General features: G+C 39.2%; 1 protein-coding gene across 1 annotated transcript in view; it reads right to left on the bottom strand.

Moving 5' to 3' along the window:
* Positions 1–26038, bottom strand: part of ITPR2 (inositol 1,4,5-trisphosphate receptor type 2) — a 428506-nt gene that overhangs the window by 247076 nt on the left and 155392 nt on the right. The window contains exons 22-26 of the mRNA XM_054719205.1: positions 15775–15968; positions 11530–11659; positions 9448–9505; positions 7892–8057; positions 5071–5244 (exon numbers count right to left, since the gene is read on the bottom strand). Of these exons, the coding sequence (XP_054575180.1) occupies positions 5071–5244; positions 7892–8057; positions 9448–9505; positions 11530–11659; positions 15775–15968 (722 nt within the window). The remainder of the gene's footprint in view (positions 1–5070; positions 5245–7891; positions 8058–9447; positions 9506–11529; positions 11660–15774; positions 15969–26038) is intronic.

Here is a 26038-nt window from a genome sequence, read left to right as displayed (position 1 = left end):
CACTGAGGTTTTTGTTGTTGTTTAAAGATTGTTAAATGATTTTTTTAGAGAGAGAGGAAGGGAGAGGAAGAGAGAGAAACATTGATATGAGAGCAAACATAGATCGGCTGCCTCCTGCACTCCCCCTACCAGGGATCAAGCCTGCAACCCGGGCATATGCCCTGACTGGGAATCAAGCAGGCCATGTTTCAGTGCATGGAACGATGAGCCACACCAGCCAGGGCTGGACACTGAGTTTTAACATGGCTCATACACACACTCAAGGAAAGGAAGCAAAGCCTGGTTCCCAAGCAAGATGGAAGGTCTGATCAGAGAGCCTGCCTTAGAACCAGGTATACCTAAAGGAGACACCCACACAGATAAAGCAGGGAAAGATGCGACCCACAGAAGAGCAAAGGAGTACCTGTCTTGCATTTGGCTTGGCAGAAGCCATAAAAACAGGGGTGGGAGAGAATAACTCTCCTGAGCTCCAAGCCCACTTATCTCAAGATTGGGACTAGCATTCCCCCCTTTATTAAAAGGAGCCCTAAAATTCCCAAGCCAAAAAACTATGTTCCATATGGTTACAAAATGTATTTTAAAGTGCCTCACAGAGGCAATGGAAATCTTCTCTGGATTAAACATAAGCCTCAGAGGCATTCCATATATAAAGTTCTAAAGAATCTAAATTCATAATAAATATTTTTAAATTACTAAACATCTAAGTAAACACATTCCCAAGGACTTCTGCAAGAATAGCGAACTTAAACCTGCAAATGGCCCTCTATTTCAAAACAACTCGATCCTAGATATAGAACCTATTGTAAGTACACTTCTAGATTCACAGAAAATAAAGGATGTCCCCAAAAGAGCCCACCCTCCATCTACAGAGGAAATAAATGTAACCTGAATCCAGATCAGAGAGGTCCAAGCTGCAAGGTAACATGGTAAGTTTCCCTGAAGGCAAATGCCAATACTACTAGCTCTGTAACCCAGAGAGCAAGTTTACTCTGAGCAAGTGTCAAATTTGAGGAGCTCACCCTGACCACTGCCTTCTGACTTGGTCTCAGGCTAGCAGTGCCCCTGGCCACAGCCATAGGCCATCACAGATACTCTAAGGAGGAGACATGCCACATTTCAACCTCCAGGGCTGAAGTCAAAGATAGGAGCTCAATGTCTACTCAAATGTTTAGAGCTGCTTTACTCATAATGGCCCCAAATTGGAAGCAACCAAGATGCCCTTCAATAGATAAATGGATAAACAAACTGTAGTACATCCAGACAAGGGAGTTTTTTCAGTGATTGAAGAAAAATGAACTAGCCAGCTATAAAACAGGGTGGGGAACCTTTTTTCTGCCAAGGGCCATTTGGATACTTACAACATCATTCGCAGGGCAATACAAAATTATCAACTTAAAAATTAGACTGCTATATTTGGTCAAACATTTAATTAACTCACCCCTAATGCCTTGGCAGGGCCAGGCCAAATGATTTCGCAGGCCTTATATGGCCCGCAGGCCATATGTTCCCCATCCCTGTTTTAAAAGGACATGGAAGAACCTCAAATGTCTATTACTAAATGAAAGAAGCCAGTCTGCAAAAAGCTATATCCTGTATGATTGCAACTATATGACACTCTGGAGAAGGCAGAACTACAAGGGAATTAAAAATATCAGTGGTGCCCTAACTGGTTTGGCTCAATAGATAGAGCATCAGCCTGTGGACTGCAGGGTCCCAGGTTCGATTCCAGACAAGGGCACATGCCTGGGTTGCAGGCTTGACTCCAGCGGGGGGGAGGGAGGGCGTGCAGGAGGCAGCCGATCAATGATTCTCTCATGATTCTCTCTCATCATTAATATTTCTATCTATCTCTCTCTCCCTCTCCCTTCCTCTCTGAAATGAATAAAAATATACATATTTTTTTAAAAATATATCAGCGGTTGCCAAGAGTTCAGGGGTTCATGAGGAAGGACAAATAGGAAGAGCAGAGCAGACTTTCAGGGCAGTCTAACACTGTAATGGTGGATAAATGACATGTGTTTGTCACAACCCATAGAATTGTACAACACAGAGTGAATCTAAAGTAAACTATGGACTTTTATTAATAATAATGTGTCAATATTGGCTCATCAATTGTAACAAATGTACCACACTAGTGTAAGATGTTCATAACAGAGGAAATGGGGAGAAGAATTAATATATGGGAAAGTTCTGTATTTTCTGTATAATATTTTTTCTAAATCTGAAAGTGTTCTGAAAATAATGTCTGTTTTAAAAAATATATAAGCTCATTTCAAAGATGACCAAAATATAATGAAGTGAGAATCATAAGAATCTCCTAAGTAATTTAGATCATGGAATTATTACATACAGACTATAAAAGATCCTATGTAATCACAAAACTAGCAAGCAACAAAAAGTGATCGTAAATGACCAAATATATTTGGGGGGAAAAAATCTAATTTCAAGTATGAAAAATATAATTGCTGGAACTTAAAAGTCAATACGTGGAGTAAACGGCCAATAAGACATATCTAAGTAGACTCATATGAGTCTAAAGAAATTTTTCAAATTCAGCACAAAGTCCCATGTAAGGGAAATATAAAAGGGAAACTAATAGATCTGGAGGCAATAACAAGGTTTGACATACATTTAACTAGAGTTTCAGAATTAAAGCAAGGCACTAGTCTACAGACAGCAAACTTCTCAACACAAGCAACAAAAAGCCAGAAGACATGCATTAATATAACCAGAAGTCAAAGAAAAGAATTCTCAACTGGTAAAAGTGTTTTGTTCCTAGTGAAACATAATGTTAAATATATAGCATCTAATAAAATATATAGCATCTAATAAAATAGCCTCTTAATACATATAAAGTAAAAATCAATAGAACTACAAGGGAAATTTTATAAACCTATCATTGTAGTAGAAAATATCAGTAAATCTCAATAACTGATATGTCAAGAAAACAAAAATAGTAGTAAGTAGACAGATGATTTAAGCAAAATATATAAGGAATCCTATACTCATTCCCACTCTTCTCAAGCCATATAGAACATTTACAAAACCTGATGGTATAATGGGCCAAAGCAAGTCTCAAAAAATTTTGGAGAACTGATATCATCATAACCAGATTTTCTTGCCACCATTAATTAAGAATTCAGTAACAAAATAAATTTACCTACACATTTGGAAATTTTAAAATTCACTTCCAAGTGATTCTGGGCCAAAGAAGAAATCATAATGGAAATGTTTAAATATCTAATACTGAACAATAATAAAAATACCATTTGTCAAAATTTGTGGAAGGCAACTTCTTAAAAGAAAAATATACCATTAAATTGTTTTAAAGTCTGAAAAGCATGCCAACATAAAAGGTTAGAGAATAATAGAATAAATATAATAAAATAGCCACCAAATCCAGAAGTTTAACAAAGCCAAGAGCAGGTTCTTTAAACAAGATAAATAAAATAGATAACAACTGTGGTAAAATTGAGGCATAGGAAAAAAGGAGACAAAATAAATAATATAAAGAATGAAAAAAGGGTAGGAAGCTACAGATACAGAAGATAATGAAAGACTATGAACAAATAATAGCAATAAATTTGAAAACATGTGACTTAGAAAAATATATCATTGACCCAAAACAGAAAATTTAAATGAATTTATAAGCATTAAAAATAATTAATCTGTAATTAAAATCATCCCCCAAACTAAATCCAAGACCCAGGCAGATTTATAGACAAGTTTTACCAAACATCCACAGAACAGATCATTCCAATCTTACACAAAAAAAGGGTAATATTTTTCACCTTATTTGTTTAATGGAACTAGTCTAAACGTGGCAGGAACAGTACCAGAAAGAAAAATTACAGACCAATCTTACTGACAACATAGATGTAAAATCCTAAACAAAATATTAACAAACCAGATCTAGCAACATAAAAAAATATTAACAATGATACCTTTATCCTAGAATGCACGCTTACTATGATAGAAGCTGTATTTATGATTCATGTTATTAAAATTAGTAAATTAAAGAAAAATAATATTGATAGATGCATCAGCTACATCTAATTAAAGTCAATAATTATTCATGGTAAAAAAAAAAATAACTAGCCAACTAGAAATAGAAGGAATAGAAGGGCACATCCTCAATTGATAGAGTATCCTAAAAAATGTAAAATAAACATGTTCAGTAGGGGAATATTAAAATTATCACCTTTAAAATCAGAAGTAAGACAAGAATGACCAATCTCACCACTTCTATTTAACATTGTACTGGAGAATCTTACTAACCAATGCAAGAAAGCAAAAAAGAAATAATAGATGAAAAGACTGTGTCCAAGTTTGAACTTATAGCATCACCATGACTTGAAGTCAAAAAAATTTCTAACCTTAGTAGTAGGTATACATGAATTGGTGGGAACTAACTACCTGCCCATACAGACATTTTAAGAAATTTACTATATCATCAATGATGACATTGGCACTGGCTTACTTATCTAAGTATTATCATTTAAATACTGCTTTAAAATTTTAATGGTTATTTCATAGTTAGTGAAATGTGAAAACAGCAACTAAATACTCCACTGAAAACTAAAACTAATACAGCAGAGACTTACCATCATCATCTTACTACTCTTCAGATCAAACATAGACTTTTTGTTTTCATGTTGATAATAAAGCATATATTGTCCTTCCATTTAGATACTATTGTCACAATGATGAAAGGAATGGTTTACAAGTTGCAATAAATAGCCACAGTGAACGATGACAACAAAAATTCACCTTTTTTTTAGGTCTAGGTTCAAGACCCATTCCTTTTTTCCTCCATCTCACTCCCTCCTATTGTCCTGGTTCCTGGATTACACGATTTACAGTGGAAAAGTAGGCAGATGCAGGAAGAGGTGGTAGTAATTGACAAGAATTACCCAAAGTGCAGGTTAATGTAGTTAATTGACATGGCAAATGAAAATTTTATGTTCTGTTACTCAGAAAAACATTTTCTTTATAAACAATTTTGACCGTGGGGCCTATGTTTCAAAAGACATCATTTGAATTATTTCAAAATAGATACTGAAAACAAACCTCAATTGGCTCTTCACCACCTTTCACTTGGTTTTCACCCATTTCTCCATTCTCGTAGCTGCTGCTCTTCTCAACCCATAACTCAGATTTTTCCACAGTTAGTCGAAGCTGGTCGAGATCTGCCTTTATTTGCTTGTAGTTATCTACATCTTGATTGGACACCAGCAATTGCACCTGGAAACAGAAGAATTTCAACCCTTAATTTACTTAAGGACTTTCTGTATTCCTATTTCATTTATGTCTAAAAGTCCAAGTTTTTACATATTTATCTATCAGTTGAAGATTAATATTACTGGAATGTTTATTGATATTTAGATGTGTATTGACTGGGAAAATTCACCTGGAAGTATCTGTAAACTCTATCCAGTATATTCACATGTTATAAAGAATTACATATGTTGCCGAAACCGGTTTGGCTCAGTGGATAGAGCATCGGCCTGCGGACTCAAGGGTCCCAGGTTCGATTCCGGTCAAGGGCATGTACCTTGGTTGCGGGCACATCCCCAGTAGGGGGTGTGCAAGAGGCAGCTGATCGATGTCTCTCTCTCATTGATGTTTCTAACTCTCTATCCCTCTCTCTTCCTCTCTGTAAAAAATCAATAAAATATACTTAAAAAAAAAAAAGAATTACATATGTAAAAGGAATGAACCCTAACAAAGCTCTTCTAAGTGTTAAAGAGTAATTTGAAATAAAAGATACCCTAACTTTAATTTCACTGTGAAAGTTATATTTCTAAGACTCTCTCTGTTTTAAAAGAAGTAGAAACATAAAAATAAGTGGAAGAACATACCAATACAGTCTAAACCTCATGATATCAACTTTTATTTTATCATAACTTATATGTATCATATGGAATACAAATATATTCATAATTATATCAATTTATATAAATAATTACTCCTTTTTATTTTAAAAAATGAAAAAAGTAATTTATATTCTTGTAAAGCTTCCTAATGAAGACCAATGCTCTAACAAATAAAATAAATATTAGTGAAACATATGTAAGCACTTAGGTATTATTCATTAAGTCTCAAGAAGACAGAAGGAAGGCCAAGAAACATATGAAAACATGCTCAAAGTCACTAATTATCTGAGACATGCAAATCAAAACGACAATGCAGTACCATCTCACACCTGTCAGAATGGCTATCATCAACAAATCAACAAATTACAAGTGCTGGCGAGGATGTGGAGAAAAAGGAACCCTCGTGCACTGCTGGTGGGAATGCAGACTGGTGCAGCCACTGTAGAGAACAGTATGGAGTTTCCTCAAAAAGTTAAAAAAGGAATCCCCATTTGACTCAGTAATCCCACTTCTAGAACTATATCCCAAGAAACCAGAAACACCAATCAGAAAGGATATATGCACCATGTTCATAGCGGCACAATTTACAATAGCTAACATTTGGAAACAGCCTAAGTGCCCATCAGCAGATGAGTGGATTGAAAAACTGTGGTACATCTACACAATGGAATATTACGCTGCAGTAAAAAAAAAAAAGGAATTCTTATCATTTGCAACAGCATGGATGGAACTGGAGAGCATTATGCTAAGCGAAATAAGCCAGTCAGAGAAAGGTAAGTATCACATGATCTCACTCATTTCCTATCTAATAAAGAGGGAATATGCTAATTGACCCTCATGCCATCACAAAGATGGCAGCACCCACAGCCAATAAGGAGGGAATATGCTAATTGACTGCCCCACCCTCAAAGATGGTGGTGCCCACAGCCACAAGATGGCAGCACCCAGTCCCGTCAGCCCTGCCAGGGGGCAGGCCCAGCTGCTCCACGCACCTACCTCTGGAGTCCCCCAGTCCCCTCAGCCCAACAGCCACCCAGGATGGCAGCTGCCCAGCCGCCCAGGGCCGCCCAAGGCTCAGGTAACCAGGGGCGGCTGAGGCTTGTGCTGCCGGCAGTGGCAGCAGCAGAGTTGTGATGGGGGTGTCGCCTTCCCCTGATCGCCTTCCCCTGAGGGTTCCTGGACTGTGAGAGGGGGCAGGCCGGGCTGAGGGACCCCCTCCTCCAGTACATGAATTTTCATGCACCGGGCCTCTAGTATAATGAACAACATAAACTGATGAACAAAAACAGATCCAGAGACAGAGAAGCATCAATCAGACCATCAAACCTTGGAGGGAAGGTAGGGGAGGGTGGCGGTAAGGGGGAGAGATCAACCAAAGGACTTGTAAGCATGCATATAAGCCTAACCAAAGGGCACAGACAACAGGGGGGTGAGGGCATGAGTGCGGGGGTGGGAGGGGCAATGGGGGGATAAGGACACATATGTAATACCTTAATCAATAAAGAAATTAAAAAAAAAAAGAATTTTGTGACCTATTAAAATAAAAATCTCCCTTCAGGCATTAAAAAAAAAGATTCGATACCATTCAAAAATGACAACAAAAAAGATTAGATCCATAATAATTTCTTTCTTTTGGATGTAAACATTTTTCAATCACATAACATTAAATTTCAGTGCTACTGATTGTCCTACCCAAATTCATCAGTAAATCTGAGGTCAACATAGCAGCAGCAGCAGCAACAAAATTCCTAATCCGGCATTATCCCCTAGTGCCTTCCTAAATCATAGAGCCTGTCATTTACATTAAAGATATTAACTTAAAATCACCTGTGGGCCCTCTTTATAAAACAGATCATGCCGTGGCTTATGGCAAGGCCATATCTCTCTTTAAAACAGAACGTGTCTCCAGGAAAAGCTGCGCGGTCTCCTTGAGTCTGCAGCCGGGAGTCAGGTTGGGTGTTCTAAGCAGCGCTTGGGGAGCTCCCGCTCTGGAGCCACCGAGGGGGCCGTCTCACCTGTTTAAAGGCCTGCAGAACTTCCGCCCTCTGGCTGAAGTGCTTGAACAGAAGCTGCAGAGCTCCTGACAGCAGAGGAGGGTAGTCGTGCATGATCAGATGAATGAGGACCCGCAAAAATGTCCTGCCGCCTTCGTCATCAAGTTGAACTGGATTTTTCTCCTTTCTATAAAGCCAAAAATAATTCTAAAATTAAGTTGTGTTGCTATCAAACCTAACCATAGGTAGTTAAAACTGCGTATGCATTCTGAGATAGCACTCTCCACCTCCCACCCCCCCCCCCCAAAAAAAAAAAAAAATTGGGAAGGAAAAAGGACGACATTTTTACTCTTTTTCTTCTCTCATGTCACTGAGAAGGAAACAAAGAACAGCTTGTGTCTGTCCATGAAAGCAGGGGCGACCAACTGCCCGCTGGTGTCCAGGGCGGAGGGGTTTCCAGGCGGTGGGGCTTTCAGCGTTTCAGGGCACTGTTTCCCAGGCACACCGGGATGGGTTAGTCAAGGAGGCAATGAAAAAAGACAGGGATCTGAATCAACCCAAAGCGTCTGTGGAGAAGACACACTAGGTTGGATGTGCACCAAGGGTTGGACTCCTTTTAAAGCCTACAGAACTTTCAGCGTCCAGTGGGGCGGGGCTGAGGAGGCGCGGTGCGCACGCGCACAGGCATCCCACCATCCCCTCAGCAGCTCTGTGTGTTTCCTATATTTGGACTCTGGGCAAGGTTCCTCTGGATAAAAAGGCCACCTATTTTAAGGTGAAAATCGGACACTGGTTTACCCTCCCTTCTCAAGAATAATGAAACACTTGAATAGGAAAACGCACATGGTAACAACAAAAATGGGCGAAACCATATAAAAACAAAGCCAAGCCAAATGTTTGCTACAGATAAAAATCCTTTTGGGTTCCCTTGATCTTTCATTCTTGTTTGCCTTTCTAACCAAAGAAAATGCAACAAAAGGCTTAGTATATAAACTTGTTTAGGCTCTCGTGGCAAATCTGTAATAAAAATGAATGCTGGGAGCTCAATAATTTGTAGTTGAGACATGTTACTTTCCTTTTTGACTGCAATTAGTTTCATTTCTGAAAAAGAGGGAAACAAGTTAAAAACAACAAAGAGCAGGGCTGCTGGGCGGTCATGCCAGAGGCATCTCATCTTCTTTGATCATGGGTATTTCCAATTGGCAGAGGATATCTGTATTTCTCATATATAAAGTTAATGATGACATTGAAAGAAGTGACTTTCTTGCCTCAAATTTCTCAGCTCTATGGAAGCAATGTTTTGTAAGATGCAGCAATATTTTTACCAGGGGAGTTAAAGGTCATTGGTATGCTGTCATTATTTGAGGAAAGAAAAGAAAAGAATTCAGGAAAATACACTGATCTCAGTTCTCTTGTCCTTTTTTTTACCTGCCCTAAAGAAAAGCTATGCTTTCTCTTCTACAGTAAATTATCAGATTCATTTTTTGGCAAAAATTATAATCTAAAATTAAATAGATAAAGGAGGTGTTTAAGTAAATTTTTATTCACAAGATAAAGATACATAAATGTTACCATACCTTCCAGCAAACATAGTTTCTGCCTGAGCTGCGATTTCATCTATATCAGGAACAATAGCTGCAAAGATAAATGGAAAAATCTATTCTTTATCGTAGTGTAATTAAGTCACAATATGTATAGTGATATAGCTAAAAATATTCTGTCTCAATTTCTTTATACCACCAGAAATCAATTAAAGGTTTTAAAAGTTATAATACAATTCCATCTTAGATATCAATATTTTAAAGTGAATTTTACATTTTTAATATATATTGCTATAATCAAAGATATATTTAAAAGATCAGAAATGCATTTACAAAGTTGCCTCACTCGTATAGGTGTATATATATGTGCATCAACTACACATACACACACACACACACACACACACACATACACACACATACACACACATCATTTAAATGGGTGATGACATGAAAGGATAAAGTTTTTGAAAGAATCAAAATATACCTATAATGAACCTTGTGACTTACATGGTAATTCAAAAGAGCATGGTCTTTTTACCTAAGCTTAGTTCTCAAATTCCACCCCTTCTTCTCATGGAACACAGTGCTTAACATGAACCATTCATGATTCCTCACCCATCCCCATCACTAACATTTTGAAGATATCTTGATTAAGATAACATGTTTAAATGACAAGTACACACTTTATTTCTCATCTCCAAAGCATAAAAAGAAAACAGAGCAAGACATAAACAGGGAAAAAGAATTCTCCCGCAGAAAGCTCTCTCTTGCAAATACAACCAATGCAAGAAGAAATCAGGTAAATGAGACAACTGGCTTTCTGGGGGTGCCCCCCTGACTTTCCCTCCCACACTTCACTGACACTTAGCGCTCCTGCTTCCAGAAGCCTGGCTTCTGAGAGCCAGTAATTTTTATGCTACTGTCAATGCAACCGCCAGCAAGACTCTCTGGTCCTGCCACATCATTCCTGGAAACAGCCCTTTGGGGTTCGGCACTTCTGGGAAGCATAAAAACAACACGGCTGCAAACGTGCCAGGAGTGACTGCTCGCTCAGGCAAGCTTCCCCGTCCGCAGAGGCACGCTGCCTTGGGGTGGGACGGAGCCAGACAGGGGAACATTTGGTCTAGCATCCATTTTAACTAAACTCTGGGAATCACTGAATCATTCCTGTCAGATTGACGGACGTATAAAGAGGAGGGTTCCTGATGTTGTCACGGTGGTGTGGTTAGAAGAACCTCTCATACCTGCATACAAACCCTATCCCCAGAAAAAGAATTCTGCTAACTGGCTGATTCATTAATACATCGTTCACTATCCAGAAAAAAAATGGCAATTTAATATTTCTTAGGCTTCATAAAATACTTTCTATAGTCAGGAAATTTTTACAGTTATTTTTATGCTCTGTCGTCATTACGGCCCTCCACTCAGAGATAGGGTGGCTTTAGTCTTATACCGTTTAAATGTGGAAAAATGAACTTCACTAATAGTTTGTAACCATGAGAAGTGAAAAACAACACACATGAAAACCAACACCCACAGTCACACAGTCACACCACTGGGAAATGCCATCTCCTAATTCAAAAGTTGCGCAGTGGCTTCCTACAAAACAGCTTTCCTCTCCATGGCTGTATTTCACATGGTTCTTTGATCCAGGTCACCCCCCTCCCCCCCCCCAAAAAAAATAATTCCCCTTGGATTTTCACCAAAATAGCATCATGCTTAAAAGATTCAGACTGTGGAGTTGGAGGGACTTCAGAGAGAATCCCTGCTCCACGACTTTCATGACCTTCAGCAAGTAACGTAACCGCTCCAACCTTGGTTTTCTTATCTGTAAAATGGAACAATAAACAGTCCCTCTGCCTTGCAGTGCTCTAACGGTTAAAAAAGAAACCATTCAAGCACCAAGTAATAGGAAATGTCCTCCCTGCCATTCGAGGCAAGTTATTTAAAGTCCTGCCTCACTCAGTCCCTTCCCCTTCGTGTCATTGGTGGGGATTATTACCACATTTTGTCTCATAGAAATACTAGTACTACTGTGTTTTAAAATATGAAATGTGCTTTCCAGTACTGGGGGAAAGAAAATACAAAGAATAAAAGCTGTCACAAAGGAGGTACCTGCTGGGATTAATGTATCTGGAGAGCCATTGGCAGACGTTTCAGCGTTCTCATTGCTCTCTCCGAACTCCTTCTTATATATTGAGAGCATATAGGAGATCCTGTAATCTAGTCGGACGCTCAGGATAAACTACAAGAAACATTCAAAACAACGTAATTTTCTTTTATTAGCACAATGTTTAAAAAAAACATTTCATTACACAACACCAAGAACGTAACTATCAACATATCACATGAACTAGTTAGAAATGTATTGGTAAACGCTTAACGCTTCAGTTGCATACCACTCATCAGCCATAAGACTAAGAAGAGTGATGTGTTTCCATTAATCGATGTCAGTAAAATCCCAAAGCATTTTTTTGAAAGAAGAAAACTTAACTTCCCATGATTACTGTCTGAATATTTCAGGAAGAATTACCCTATGGGCCTAGATGAAGCTGTAACATCATTTCACTGAGCACTTCGCAGAGTGTCCATTGGCTCTGGGAGGAGAATGCTGGCGCTGTGACCCTCGTTCACGCACAGCAAGGCCAAGGTTTCAGCTACGGTCGTGTGGATACTGGCTGTCCCACCCTCAGGCCTGGGCCTATGCTCTAAAGGGCAGCTGAGCTCAGCGCATCCTCATATATCATGGATGTGCCTCACTGGTGCTTGTTTTCCTTGGGTGTGTGTTGTTGTCCTTGCTCTCCTGACTGACACACTGACAGGAACCAAGTGCCCATCAGGTTCCTGTCTGTGCTCAGCCCTATGAAGAATGCAAACACTTGGCCCACAGCCCTCCAGGAGCCAATGAGCGAGTTGGGAAATATACATTGTTAACACAATCAGGAAACTATCGGGGGCTAAATCATGCCGTGTACAATCCAGTGGAGATCAGAGAAGGAAAAATATGTTCTATGGATTTCTGAGTCGAGAAGGGAAACAATAAAGAAGTGGTCCTACACAGTTACCTTCCACGCCGGTGTGCCTGCCCTGGGCCCTGAAGTAACCTGTGTCCCAGGGAAATTACCATCATGTCCCCTTACACGCTCATGAGTCTCATGTGGACAGGAAACAATGGCCAAGCCATTTTAGAAAACTTGGTATTTTGTGCTACCATCTCACCTTATTTCACACTGACACTTGCACCGCACTCCTCCCCCCTTCCTCCTCCTGCCCATTCTCTCCTTCTCTCTCTCCCACTTCTCTGTTCCAGCAGCACGGGTTGCCTGCAGTTCCTCTCTCGCCTTCCCACATTTGTTCTGTGTCCACTTCACACCTTGAATAGTCTCCTCCTTCACCAATAACCTGCTTCTGAGATACCCTCCAAGGCCCAGTTTAAATCCCTGTATTTTAATAAAGCCTTCTTTGGTTCCCCAGCCCAAATCAAGTTTTCTCCTTTTTGCTCACCGAGCACTTTATTTAAACCTATAGGTCCAAAGTTGAAGCTCAATCTCTCTCTCCCTTTTATCTCTCTCTCCCCCCCGCTCTCCCTCTCCCTCTTCTTATTTTTTCTTCTCCCTCGTTCTCTCCCTCTCCCTCTTCCTAGTCCCTCTCCCCTAGACCTTTATGCTCCTTACGGGCAGCACACATGCTTCATGTCAGCTACGTCCAGTTAAGTTCAACAAACATTTGTTAAGCTAGGTGCCGAGGGAAGTGCCAAGGGTACAGACAGGGTTCCAAGGAGGTAAGACCTGCCTTTGAAGAGCATATATTCTAGAGGGGAAAGCAAACACCAAAGAGACTCTTTTATTAGCACGTGGTGAGCACTGCAGCACAGGCTGTCTGAACCGATTCTACCTGACAGGATTTTCAAAGCAGGAGACGGAACATGGGAAACGAGGCCTGAGAAAGGGTCAGTGGAGTTGGCAGCTTTCAGCAGAATGGTGGGAGCAGAAGCGAGATTGCAAGTGCTTAAAAAAACAGTGTTTTTATTTTAAACCTATGCAAAGAACAAATTCATAAAATATGAATTAATGAAACATTAACTTTTAGTTGAAGTTACTAAACTTCATAGAATTATATTTTATAAATATAACCAATGTAAAAAATTGTCTTCCTCTAACATACAGGGTTGGGGAAAGGTAGGTTTATAGCTATTTGTATAGAAAATAATAATGAATAAATAATATAAGAATAGACTCTGTGTTTCACATGCTCACAACTATAAACCTACTTTTGCCCCCACCCTATATTTATTTATAAACAACCAATGGAAGATGGAAAGACAGAAAGGGAAGAATGAAAACAAAGACAGAGAAAGGGTGTTAAGAGAGGGATGGATATATATATATATATATATATATATATATATACACACACACACACACACACACACACACACACACACACATACTAGAGGCCCAGTGCATGAAATATATACACACACACACACACACACACACACACACACATACTAGAGGCCCAGTGCATGAAATTCGTGCACGGGTAGGGTCCTTAGGTCTGGCCAGCAATCAGGGCCAATAGGGGCCTTCCAGCTGTTGGCTGGGGCCTTCCTTCTGACTGCTGGCCAGGGCCTCCCTTCCCCGGCTGCCGGCTACCGGCTGCTGGCTACCGGCCAGGGCCTTCCTTCATTCCATGACACCCCATGGTGGTCAATGGACGTCATAGCAAGCAATAGAACTACCGGTCTCCCATCAAACTCCCACGGGAACACTTTGCATATTAGCCTTTTATATATATAAATAAAGAGAGAGAAAAAATAAGAGAGAAATTAGACCAAAAAAGGAGAGATATATAAAGTGATAGGGAAAAGAAAGGAAGTCCCTGAGTGAGGAGGGAGAGCCAGCAGAAAGCAGGGGACTTGCATAAGGAACATGGCCCTAAAGACATTCTTTAAGAGGATGTTCTAAGAAAGAAACACATTCAAGAACAGCACCCAGGAACACAGACATGGTGAATCAGACCCAGACACAGACACACACAAAACAGAGACCAGAGGTTCAACAAGAACTAGGGGTTGTGGGCTCATTTGGTCCACAGGTTGGGGGATTACAACCTTCCTCAGTTTCAGAACAGGAAGACTAAGTGATTTTTTAAAAATAGCTTATTGATTTTTAGTGAGAGAGGAAGGGAGAGGGAGAGAGAAACACTTATCAGTGGCTTCCTACACACCCCCTACTGGGGATGGTGCCGCTACCTGGGCATGTGCCCTGACTGGGAATAGAACCGACAACTTTCGGTGTCCAGGACGATGCCCGAACAACTGAGCCACACCAGGGCAGACTGATGAACACAGTGTTGGGAGGCCTGCCAATATTTCTCAGATTCAGCCCTTTGAATTCCTGGAGGAACTGTAAAACCTTTTGTGACTATAAATCTAATTACTTTAAATAAAAATGTACAGGCCCTTCCTGGACTACTAACCCACTTCTGGTAGCTCAGTCTACTTTAAATTATGATGGAAGACAGTAAACTGTATCCAGAATCTTAATGCACCCTTGAAAACTCCAGGCTTCATTCTCCAAACCTGGAATAAATGCTATACACATACAATTGAAGTATCTTAAAATTACTTTTCAAACTTTAAAAAAATATGTTAAGCATTCACAGCTATAATAATAGGAAAATTATTCACTAAACCAATGGAATGATAATTTACCTCCTTAAAATTTATAGAGCTAGGTCCATTTATATATATTTATTTATATATAAAAATATATATTACATATATATGATTTTATATATGTAATACCCATATTATTCCTGGCCTCTTAGAAACAAAAATACAAAAAGAGATCATCATTCATATAAAGTACTAAAATCAATTAAAACCAATTATCAACATTTTTAATAACAAATTAAATTTTATTTGAGTTTCTTGATGCAATGATAAATCTGGATACATGGAATCATATGCCCAACTCAATTTAAAAAAAAAATAGAAAAAGGGCTGAATGCAATCATTAATTTTGCCAGCTCTGAAATCCATCTTAAATGAAGGTAAAAGTAAATTAGGGTTAATACTAAACAAGAAAATACGTGGGAAAGAGGTTTTATCCCTCTCAAAGCACTCCATAATGCTAGATATCACCATTAATATATTTCATGAAAGTGAAAGTATGTAATTAATATATTAAGTAGTGTCAATTTGAGATTTCTTACCAGGCTTGACATTATCTTAAAATAAAATTAGCTCATAGCATTTCAGAGTATTTACACAGTGATTTGAAGCAAAAAGTATAAGAAATTAAACTAATCGGTACAGTTAGGTATTTGTCACCTTGCTTTCATTATGCACCATACCTGCAAGATCTCAATAATCTTCAGCTTGGTGTCCATCACAGTCACATCTTCCTGCTCGGCGGGGCTCCCTTGCTTGCTGGGGTGGATACTCGGCTGAACATCAGGCACACTCATGGGGAAGATTGAGCCTCTACTGAGCACCATCTGGGTCATCATCTCTCCCACCCCATGGATGGTTCTCATGACATTGTTTCCTGCACGGGAAAAGGCCCTATGTCAACACACTCAACAACCAGAGAAACAACTGTAAAATCCGACTGGTCACAACCAGACTGACCACAGGACAGGAAGAGTATAAAGGACAGGAAAAGGCAGCATCGGCACTGCTTGCAGATAAAGTTAAGGCATTGCAGACACATTTCAAAATAGCAGATTTTAGAAGTGAAAGTTTAATTTTCTCAGAAAATGCTCTCAAATGATGCACCAAGAGTGAGTTGCTGTCAATTGTAAGGACATCCAAATCAGGTCCTTCTGTAACACGTTAGGTCCTACCAACAATCACACAATGGGCTCTAACTTTTACAGTAACATAAAAGAAAGTGTGTTAATCTCCTCAATAAAGAGACACGAAAACATTTAAATGGTGACTAGTGTCCTAATCCTACCCTCAAACCAAGGACTTTCTTAGCTTTGTTTTCATATGGCTTATAAAAGAGCTTATGGGGAGGATGGTTCCAACTTCATTTTAGGAAAAAGCCTCATCTGGCAAGGAAGCATGAGAAGCCAATATAGTTCTCTTTCCTTCATCCTATTTGAACAGAAAACCATTATTCAAAATCCACAAAGGCAATTGTGTTAGAGGCAATTAGGGAAACAAAACAGTGACAAGCATGATCATTTCAGTGAGGGGATCACTCCCCTTCTGCCTCTTCTTCTGAGTGTGGCTTCTCACTCATTTGTCCTCCAATAAAATTACACATGGACTCATCCCTTACATGCACTTGAGTTGCTGTACAAAAGGATCTTCCTGACCCAGCTACAATTTACATTCTCCAGACTGACTGTTGTTCCGCATTCTAAATTCCTAGAACAAGCAGCCAGGATTCAAAAGAACAACTGTGTACTTTCCCTTCACAACAGTGGTCTTTGCTTCGTGGGTGTTCATGGAGCTTGGCCTCAAGCAAAGGTCTAAGAATCTGGCCAAGAATTTTTCTTTCCCTGAGTCTCAGGGTGCAAACCAAGAGAAAGGACAATGGAAATACGATGGAATGAGATAACACTCTCAGCTCAAGGTCAAGAATGAAAAACTGTGGGAATACCTACAGGATCAAAAAGCAAACAAATAAAACAAAGGAAAATATTCAAAAGATGTCTCATAAGAATCTTGATGGTCCCATGCAGACAGACAACAATTACCATTGAGCCACTGGTAACCACTATTATTTACACACTAGAGGCCCAGTGCATGAATTACCCTCCTGGCTGATTGGGGCCATCTCACCCAGTCCCAATCGGGCTGATCGAGTCTGGCGGCTGTCGGGGAGGACCACGGAGGTTGGCCAACTATAGGAGGTTGGCTGTGGGAGTTAACTGACCACCAAGGGGCAGCTTCTGTGTTGAGCGTCTGCCCCCTGGTGGTCAGTGCACATCATAGCTACCAGTTGGTCAACCAGTTGTCTAGACGTCCGGTGGTAATGGTCGCTTAGGCTTTTATATATATACATTGTGAAAGGTGGAATGCCTTTTAAACTTTATTATCTTATCCAGAACTTAAATTAGTATACATAAAAGAGGGTAGTGCTCAAATAGCATATTTTTGAATAGGCAAAGAAGTTAACATTTTTTTTCTAGAGTGGCATCTTCCAGGAAGAAATTAACATGGGGTCTCATTCTGAGAGTCTAGGACCTTTTATTACACTGCTACTTGCATAAGCAAAAAAAAAAGGGGGGGAGGGAGAGTTGGGCAGGGGATGGGGAGACAGGGAAACAAAAAAATATGTTAGGTAATTTCCAAGTTTGGATAAGGTTGAGACAAAGAATTTCAGACAGCCCTATTTTATCAGAATAACCTCAAGGCAGAATACTTCCTTGTCTGTGGTTCTCAAACCACCATAGAAATTGAGTACTGTATTTCCAAATACCGCCCCCCACCCCTGCTGTTTGCTACATGGATTTGCAGGGATGCACATCTGGTTGCTGGCAATGGTTTGGGGTCATCCATGTTCAACCAACACATTTATCTGAAACCTGATTCGAGTATGTATATGTGTTCACCTCCAAGAGATGCTTTCTCACCACTAACACAAAGCAGGCTCCTTTGTTATTCTTACCCCTGCTTCACACAGAAATCCTTGGCACCCATAGTGTCTGCATCTTATTTAGATTTGCATGGAAAATAACAATTTAATCCAAACGATTATTGCACAGAAAGCTAGCCCAGACAATCCTTCCCCCAATATAGATCCTGTCACCAAGACATTAAAACCTAGAGGCCAGAAACATAGTAATATGTAACACATGTTGTCAATGAAATGGAAGGGTTCATTCCTGTTGTACCACATGCTCAGATGCCTGGAGCACATGGCTACCACAAAACTCTCCTCCATGTACGGCCAACTCAGAGGTCTCAAATTAAAAGATGCTATACTTCCTGGATTGCTTGGTGGTGAGAAGTGCTTAAATTGTGAACGACTACAGCTTGAAAAACATAAGTCAAACGCCACATAAATCACAGACGGGCAAGGCTCTGATATCCATTTTTCTACAGAAAATTTTCTAATTCTAGACCGAGTCAGAGATGATCAGACATCAACATTGCAAAAGAAAAAAATCTTACTATTTCTCTTCTCAACCGTAATTAATTTTCAGTGAAACGGCTACTGTATTATAATATAAATCCTCTGGACAAATTATACCCTAGAAATTCAGCTTTTCTATGTCTTTATACTAACCCAGAAGCCAGAATTTAGATTTATATATAAAGTGTATGGAAGTGGCTTGAAAATATGGGAGTCATCTTTGTTTAATAAAAGTATGAAGGAATTGCTTAGAAAAAAAAAAAAGCAGATGGACTTTTTAGGTTCTTTCGTTACATGATTATATAGATATTTTCAATAATCCTAAAGCCCTCAAGAGATATAGTAAATACATATTAGTAATGGTGATTGGGAATGGATTGAGAATACATTGTTTCTTTGATGGTTCCAATGAGCCAAGTTTATATTACCAATTCCAGAGAAGTGGGAAGCAATAAGGAATTTACATAACACTAAACTGTACTAACCGTAATTTAATTTTTCTCTACTTGAGTCATTTTACTTCTGGTGATCACTAATGGATTAAACAATCGTTAACAGTTATATGGCTTATAGAAGTGTAAGACATTTAACATGATCTTACTTGATTTAAATTTACCTTATGTCCATTGGAGTTTATTTTAAGTTGTCTTTAACTGTTATCTCTTTCTATTAGAAATACTTTTCTCCTATGAGCACATAGAATAAAAATGATAATTTGAATTGTCTAGTTGCTCAGATTTCAGATAAAGAGACAACCTTCTGAGCACTCATAAGAGAAAATAGCTTTTTGATTAGAAGAATTCTGTGAATAATTGTTCATAGTGGTTTCATTGTTCTATGGCTACTAAAGTCAGCTGAATGTTATAGTGATAGAAGCCAAAATATAAATAACCTGAAAACCACTCTTATTTCCCTGAAATGTATTTTTTTACAGTTGGATTTGAGTAAATGCATCTGCTGTTATAATAATTCATTTGAAACACAATGATGTTAAACCATAAAGATATGACTCAAGCCTAGCCAGCGTAGCTTAGTGGTTCAGCATTGACCAGTGAACCAGGAAGTCAAGGTTCAATTCCCGGTCAGGGTATATGCCTGGGTTGCAGGCTCGATCCCCAGCGTAGGGTGTGCAGAAGGCAACCGATCAATGATTCTCTCTCATCATTGATGTTTCTGTCTCTCTCTCCCTCTCTCTTCCTCTCTGAAATCATTAAAAATATATATTTTTTTTAAAAAAGATATGACTCAGGAAGTCTTCCTACTTCCCATCCCTGCTGAGCAGCTCCTTCTAAACCTCCGCTGGCTTGAAAACGCCTACACTCTAGTACCGGAGTTCTCTATTTCGAACACACTCTGCAGCAGTGCTTCCTCCGTGTGATTAAGAGTCTGGGTTATAAAATAGCTTTTCTGTATGCAAAGAAAACAAAAGCATTACCACGAGATCCAAGCCTTAATTAAGCTAGTAATGTAAGCAGAGGAAAAGGTAACATGGATTAAATGGAAGATCAGAATTTAACCCCCCAAGAACAACAGATGAGCAGCACTCCCAGTTCCATGTTAGAGCACAAGGTTTTTGCAGAGCTAGAGATCAGTCCTCATCAAATTTTTACTCCACCTGCTGGACCTGGAATAAACTTGCTGTTATTCCTTTGCCTGGAGTTCCCTTACCCAGTTGGTCATTGCGCTTGCTCCCTCAATCCTTTCTGATTCCTGGTACAATCTCACCTTCTCAGATCAATGTCACCCGCTCTAAAGGACTGCCATCACCCCGGATGCATGCACCTGCCTTACATCTCATTCATGGCATTATCACTGTCACACATCATATTTTATATTCGTTGATGTGTTTATTGTCTCCCCCCTCAAAAAAGAACAGAAGCACCAGGAAGACAGGGATGCGGCTGGGTTAGTGCTGTCTCCAACAGCTAGAATATGTCTGACATCCAACTGTCAGTCAATAAATGCTTGTAAGATTCATACACAAATAAAAGAAAAAGATTAAGTTAACAAATGAATTAATAAAAATGAGAATGACTTTTTTATAAGGCTTGCATAAAAAATTAAATGTCATTACATTATAGGTATGGCGTTTTTCATCAAGGTGAGTTCTTGCTTCCTTTCCTTTATACTTACCTAAATTTCTTTTAAAACCATATATAATTGCATGTTACTTTAACACTTACTTGTTAAAAAGAAAAAACTATGAAATATAACAATGAGGTAAAGGTAAACAATGAATCTGCCTTTATTAAGCGCATATCGTATCCCATGTACTTTGCTAAGCCACATACACCCTTCATAGCAGGGTAGGGGGGGGTGGGGAAGTGACAAAGCCTCAGATTAAAGTCAACGGATGTTATTGTGCATCTTTTCCCTCACACCCTGTTGCTTCACTAAAAGTCCATCAACTTATAAGTTTCCAAAGATTTCATACTAGAACTCGGAAAACCTACCAAATCCAGAAAGAAAATATTCCAATTAACAATCTGTACTGAAAATGTGGAGTTACTATTAATCATATAATAACTTTGCTCACATTATTCCCAAGTGATCTTATCCAACCAGTTATGATTATGTAATGGGCCTCACACTACTTTTGGAATTTTGTTTATATTATACAATTTAATTTTAAGGGTATCCATTGTTCAGAAAGCATTTACTAAGAAGCCCATGTTCATCTAGCTCTATACTATGAGCACAGGGGATGGAAGGACATAAGAGAAGTAGAAGAATTTACAATATGGCTAGGAAAACATAATACATGTCCAAAAAGGAGATTAAGAACAAATAAAAGGCAGATGAGACACTACTAATATAGTGTGGGCAGTACACAAAATTGCTTAGGAAACTTCTTTAATTGGGAAAATTATCTTAGGATAAGGAAAGTGAAGAGCAGATTCACTGAGGAAATATAATTTTGACCTAGGTCTTGAATGGAGTGAAGGATTTAGATTACAGTAGTGTGACCTTCCTCAAATTACTTCATCATCCAATGTTCAGAATCTTAATCCTAATAAGATAAGTTCCAATTTCTTGTGAGGAAAATCCTATATTATAAAAGGCTAATATGAAAATCAACTGAATGGCAGAACGACTGGTCGCTATGATGCACACTGACCACCAGGGGGCAGTTGCTCAATGCAAGAGCTGCCCCCTGGTGGTCAGTATGCTCCCACAGTGGGAGAGCCACTCAGCCAGTAGCTGGGCTCACCACTGGCCAGTGCAGCAGTGCTGGCAGGAGCCTCTCCTGCCTCCATAGCAGTGCTAAGGATGTCCAACTGACAGCTTAGGTCCCTCAGTCGGACATCCCCCAAGGGCTCCTGGACTGCAAGAGGGAGCACGCTGGGCTGAGGGAACCTCTCCCCCTCCCCCCCGCCCCCGCAGTGCATGAATTTCATGCACTAGGCCTCTAGTATTATATAAGATGTACAAAACCATCATGAAGAATAAAAACTGCCATAGAGTTGTAAAGTATTATTTCAAAATAAAAAGTGGATAATATGTGCATGCTTTCACTACACCACTGAAAAACAAGTCTTCTCAATTTCATTATGTTCTATTGTAGTAGTCACCACCTTACTAATGAATGAATAGATGTGGTTCCAAAACATAATCATAGCTCATAGCTTCTTACACCATGCATGACTGACACACAATATCACCCCTAAAAGGAAGAGTCCTTCAGAGAAGTAGTTTATACAGAGTACTCAATGGACAAAGTAGATAATTTGACACCTAATTTTCTTCACTCCAAATAAACACTCACTGAACACATTGTGCTGATAACCCATTTACAGATTCCAACTGTCCAAGAGCTTAGCAATAGAACAAAGACAAAACCTACTGAAAACATGTTACTGGCATACAGTAATGTTATTACCGACTGCTTAGAAGAAACTTTCCCATCCCACACCCTAAAGAAGTATTATTCAAAGGATGAGTTGAAAAAGCAATTCATTCAAAACAGAGGTTGAGTTCTACATCTTATTTTGGATTTCATCACTGTCAAAGACTGACAAAGTCATTTCAGTATTCAAAACCTCAAGATTTTAACTTGCGAAGCTGATTTTTAATTCTTAATAGTTGGTAATCCAAGTGAATTTACATGCTAAATAAGTTTTACAATTAAGATGTAATTTAAATTTAGTGAAATGCACAGATCTTTAATAAAAGGTTTCAGAAGTTTTGACAAGGAAGGGCCTTCGCCCATATACACCACACATGTCATTCAGATACTGAACATTTTCATTACCCTAGAAATCTCCTTTGTGCCCTTTTCCAGTTAATCCCTTTTATATTCCCCTCACCATCACCAACAAAAGCTCTTAGAGGCACATATATTGAATAATGTAAATATGATTTGAGTTCAATGATTATAGCCAAAGAGTACTAGTAGGTTAATCATTATTAGAGTACAGAGGACCTCTGGTTTCTTTCTGCTCTGATGTTGTCTCGACCAGATAAATATTTTTGTCAGTGATAGGTGAAGTAGCATGATTCTCAAATGCAAAGATAACATGAAACAAGGAAGGATAACTAACATAGTGAATGACTCCATCAAATCCCAAACTACATCAACAGGATGAACACTAATAGGTTAAATACAATAAAATATAAAATATCCTGCACTTAGGTTCAAATAAAATCAACTGAGCCCTAGCCGGTTTGGCTCAGTGGATAGAGTGTTGGCCTGTGGACTGAAGGGTCCCGAGTTCGATTCTGGTCAAGGGCACATGCCCAGGTTGCAGAATCGATCTCCAGTGGGGGGCGTGTAGGAGGCAGCTAATCAATGATTCTCTCTTATCATTGATGTTTCTATCTCTCTCCCCCTCTCCCTTCCTCTCTGAAATCAATAAAAATATTTTTTTAATCAACTGAGTATATGATGGGGGAAATGTTATGTGACAGCACAAATTAGAACTTTAGTTATGTTCAAATTCAGTAAGGATCAATACTATGTCATCATTGCCAGAAACACGCATTTTCAACTAGGCTGCATTACAAAAGTAAAGTATTCAAAATAAATGAGAAAATAGCTGTCCTTGCCTCTGTGCTGGTCAAACCAGTGACCAACGACATATGAATCATAAGAGGAACTGTTAAAGCAACTGCAGATGACTGCACTGAGCGGAGAAAACACTCGGGTGACATGCTGACCGATTTCACATGTAGAAAGAACTGACATGTGGAAGTGATGTTAGATGTCCATGTGGCTCCGGGGAACAAAAGTAAGGCTGCTTGTTCGAAGTTAGAGGGAGGTATATTTCAGATAACCTAACAAAAGAGACCTAATAATTGGAGCTGCTGGAAATAACAGAGACTTGCCTTTTGGAGCAATAAAACCTTGGTTGCTCAGTGTTAGAGGAGATACCAGAAGACCATTAGTAATGGGTGTTACATGAAGGTCTGCCGTTCATGTATTGTATAAATTATTTCTACAGTCACTTTATATGCGAAGGTTCTACAAATATATTTGGGTTCCACAGTGTGCCTTATTGTAGGTCACGGGTACCCTCTTGACCAGAGAACTGGGAAACCTACCCCAGCTTATGAACTAACACCTTGAGGCATCTGATTCTGAGGCTCAACTAATATTTGTCATTTGAGAAACCCACTGGAGTAGAGAGGAGGTGAGGACAGCGTGGTCCTCTTTGATCCTTCTCATTTTTTTGTGAGGTCATCCCTAGGTATTGATTTTGTCTTAGTAACTCAGTTTTGTAGTATTAGTAGCACTTCCTGGGCGCTAGCAGTCATTCATACCACTCCTCGGTAACTCTAGACATTTCAGAGTCACTGTACAGCTTAAAGTATAAGAATAAACTCCACACTAAACTTCACCCACTGTGTGCTGATACCTTCGGGAAACCAAAACCCAAAGCACTCGATGACGATGCCTTTGTTTCTGACATATCCCACAGAAACACAGACCAACCTGAAATCAGAGTCCTCTGCCTCTACGGAGTCAAACAAATAACAAAGTGTAACAAAAATCACTTTATGAATTAAAACCTTACGTGTGTAACCCCTGACTGAGAGAACCATAAGGAAGTTGTGGAGATACGTGACTCAGTGTAGCATGTAAATTGTGAAGGCAACACACCCTTTTATGTCCTTCTGAAATGTACTGATCGACACAGTTAAGTGAGTATCTGAACCATATTACTCTGTTAACTTGGTGCATCACAGATTACTGTAAAGGTACAACATTAATCACTAAAGTTGCTAAATTAAAATTGCAGGAACAAAATACCAGAGAGCATTTTAATATGAACTGGCATTTGTCATTTTATCTCCCCTTCATGGGTAGTTTGGAAAGCCAAACTAAAATTTCATGAGTAATAAAAGAAAAACAATCATATATTTGGAATGTCAAGGTCTAGAAATTATTTTATCATTAAAATACATACATATTTATGTAAAACTAGAAGCCCGATGCACGAAGATTCGTGCTAGAATGGGCTTTTCTTTCTCTGGCTACTGACACCGCCTTTCCACTCCGGCCCAGCCCCGGAGCCGCCTCTTACCGCTCCGGGAGCCGCCTCTTTCTGCTCTGGCCCTGCCTTCCCACGCTGCCCAGAGGCCCTTAGAGACAGGGGTGGGGGCAGAACGCCTGCGTCCACCCCGTCACTCGGCACCTGTGTATGCAAATTAACCGCCACCTTTGTTGGGTTAATTTGCATATCATTCCTGATTGGCTGGTGGTGTAGCGGAGGTATGGTCAATTTACATGTTTGTCTATTATTATGTAAGATATGTAATTTACATAATTCATCAAATGCATTTCACTCAATAGATAATTTTGAAAATCAAGTTTGTATGTAATTGTAGTATATTAGGCATGGTACAAGTGAGCTACAGAACCAGAAACAAAATCTATTTTCATAGTTTGTCCTCCCCACTCTGGTTTTCTCCACCAATAAATTCGAATCTTTATTATTGAATTATCTAGGTAGTAACTCTAAGAGTCCTGGAGCCTTTGTAAGTCCATGAGGAAAAACAGACTTATAAAAAAAAATGATTACAAAATTAACAAAAGAAAGACACAAATATGTATTTAGAATATTAGAGTCTCTAAATATTTGGCTCCTTCAAATGCATGTATATGTATATAAGGCATATGACTTACACATATATTCATCCTATGATAAGCAAGTTATGAAAGTATGTATGAAAGAAGTATTAGTAGCTCATAGGAAGGTATCTAAGAAGACAAAATTGTTCAGTATTACTGGGGAAACAACAAGAACTAGAACTAGAGGGATCTAACTCAAATTATGAAGACCCTTGGGCACCAGTTTAGGGAGATGGGTGATTATTCTCCAGAGATGGTAAGAGCTGGTAAAAGAGGTGGGTGTGTGACCTGGAAGGATCCTTACACTGCAATGTGGAAAAAATCTACTTCAGGGAATGAAGAGGAACATCCAGCTTCAAGAGATATTTAAATGGTAAAACTTTCAAGACTTGTGACTGAAACTTTGTTTCTAAGACAAGCCGAACAATGCCTCCTGAGAAGGCGAGTCTGGGTG

Source organism: Eptesicus fuscus, chromosome 7 (genome assembly GCF_027574615.1).
Source record: "Eptesicus fuscus isolate TK198812 chromosome 7, DD_ASM_mEF_20220401, whole genome shotgun sequence".
NCBI classification, from domain to species: Eukaryota; Metazoa; Chordata; class Mammalia; order Chiroptera; family Vespertilionidae; genus Eptesicus; species Eptesicus fuscus.
The sequence above is the reverse complement of the archived record's forward strand: the minus strand, read 5'-3'. Positions and strand labels throughout refer to the sequence as shown.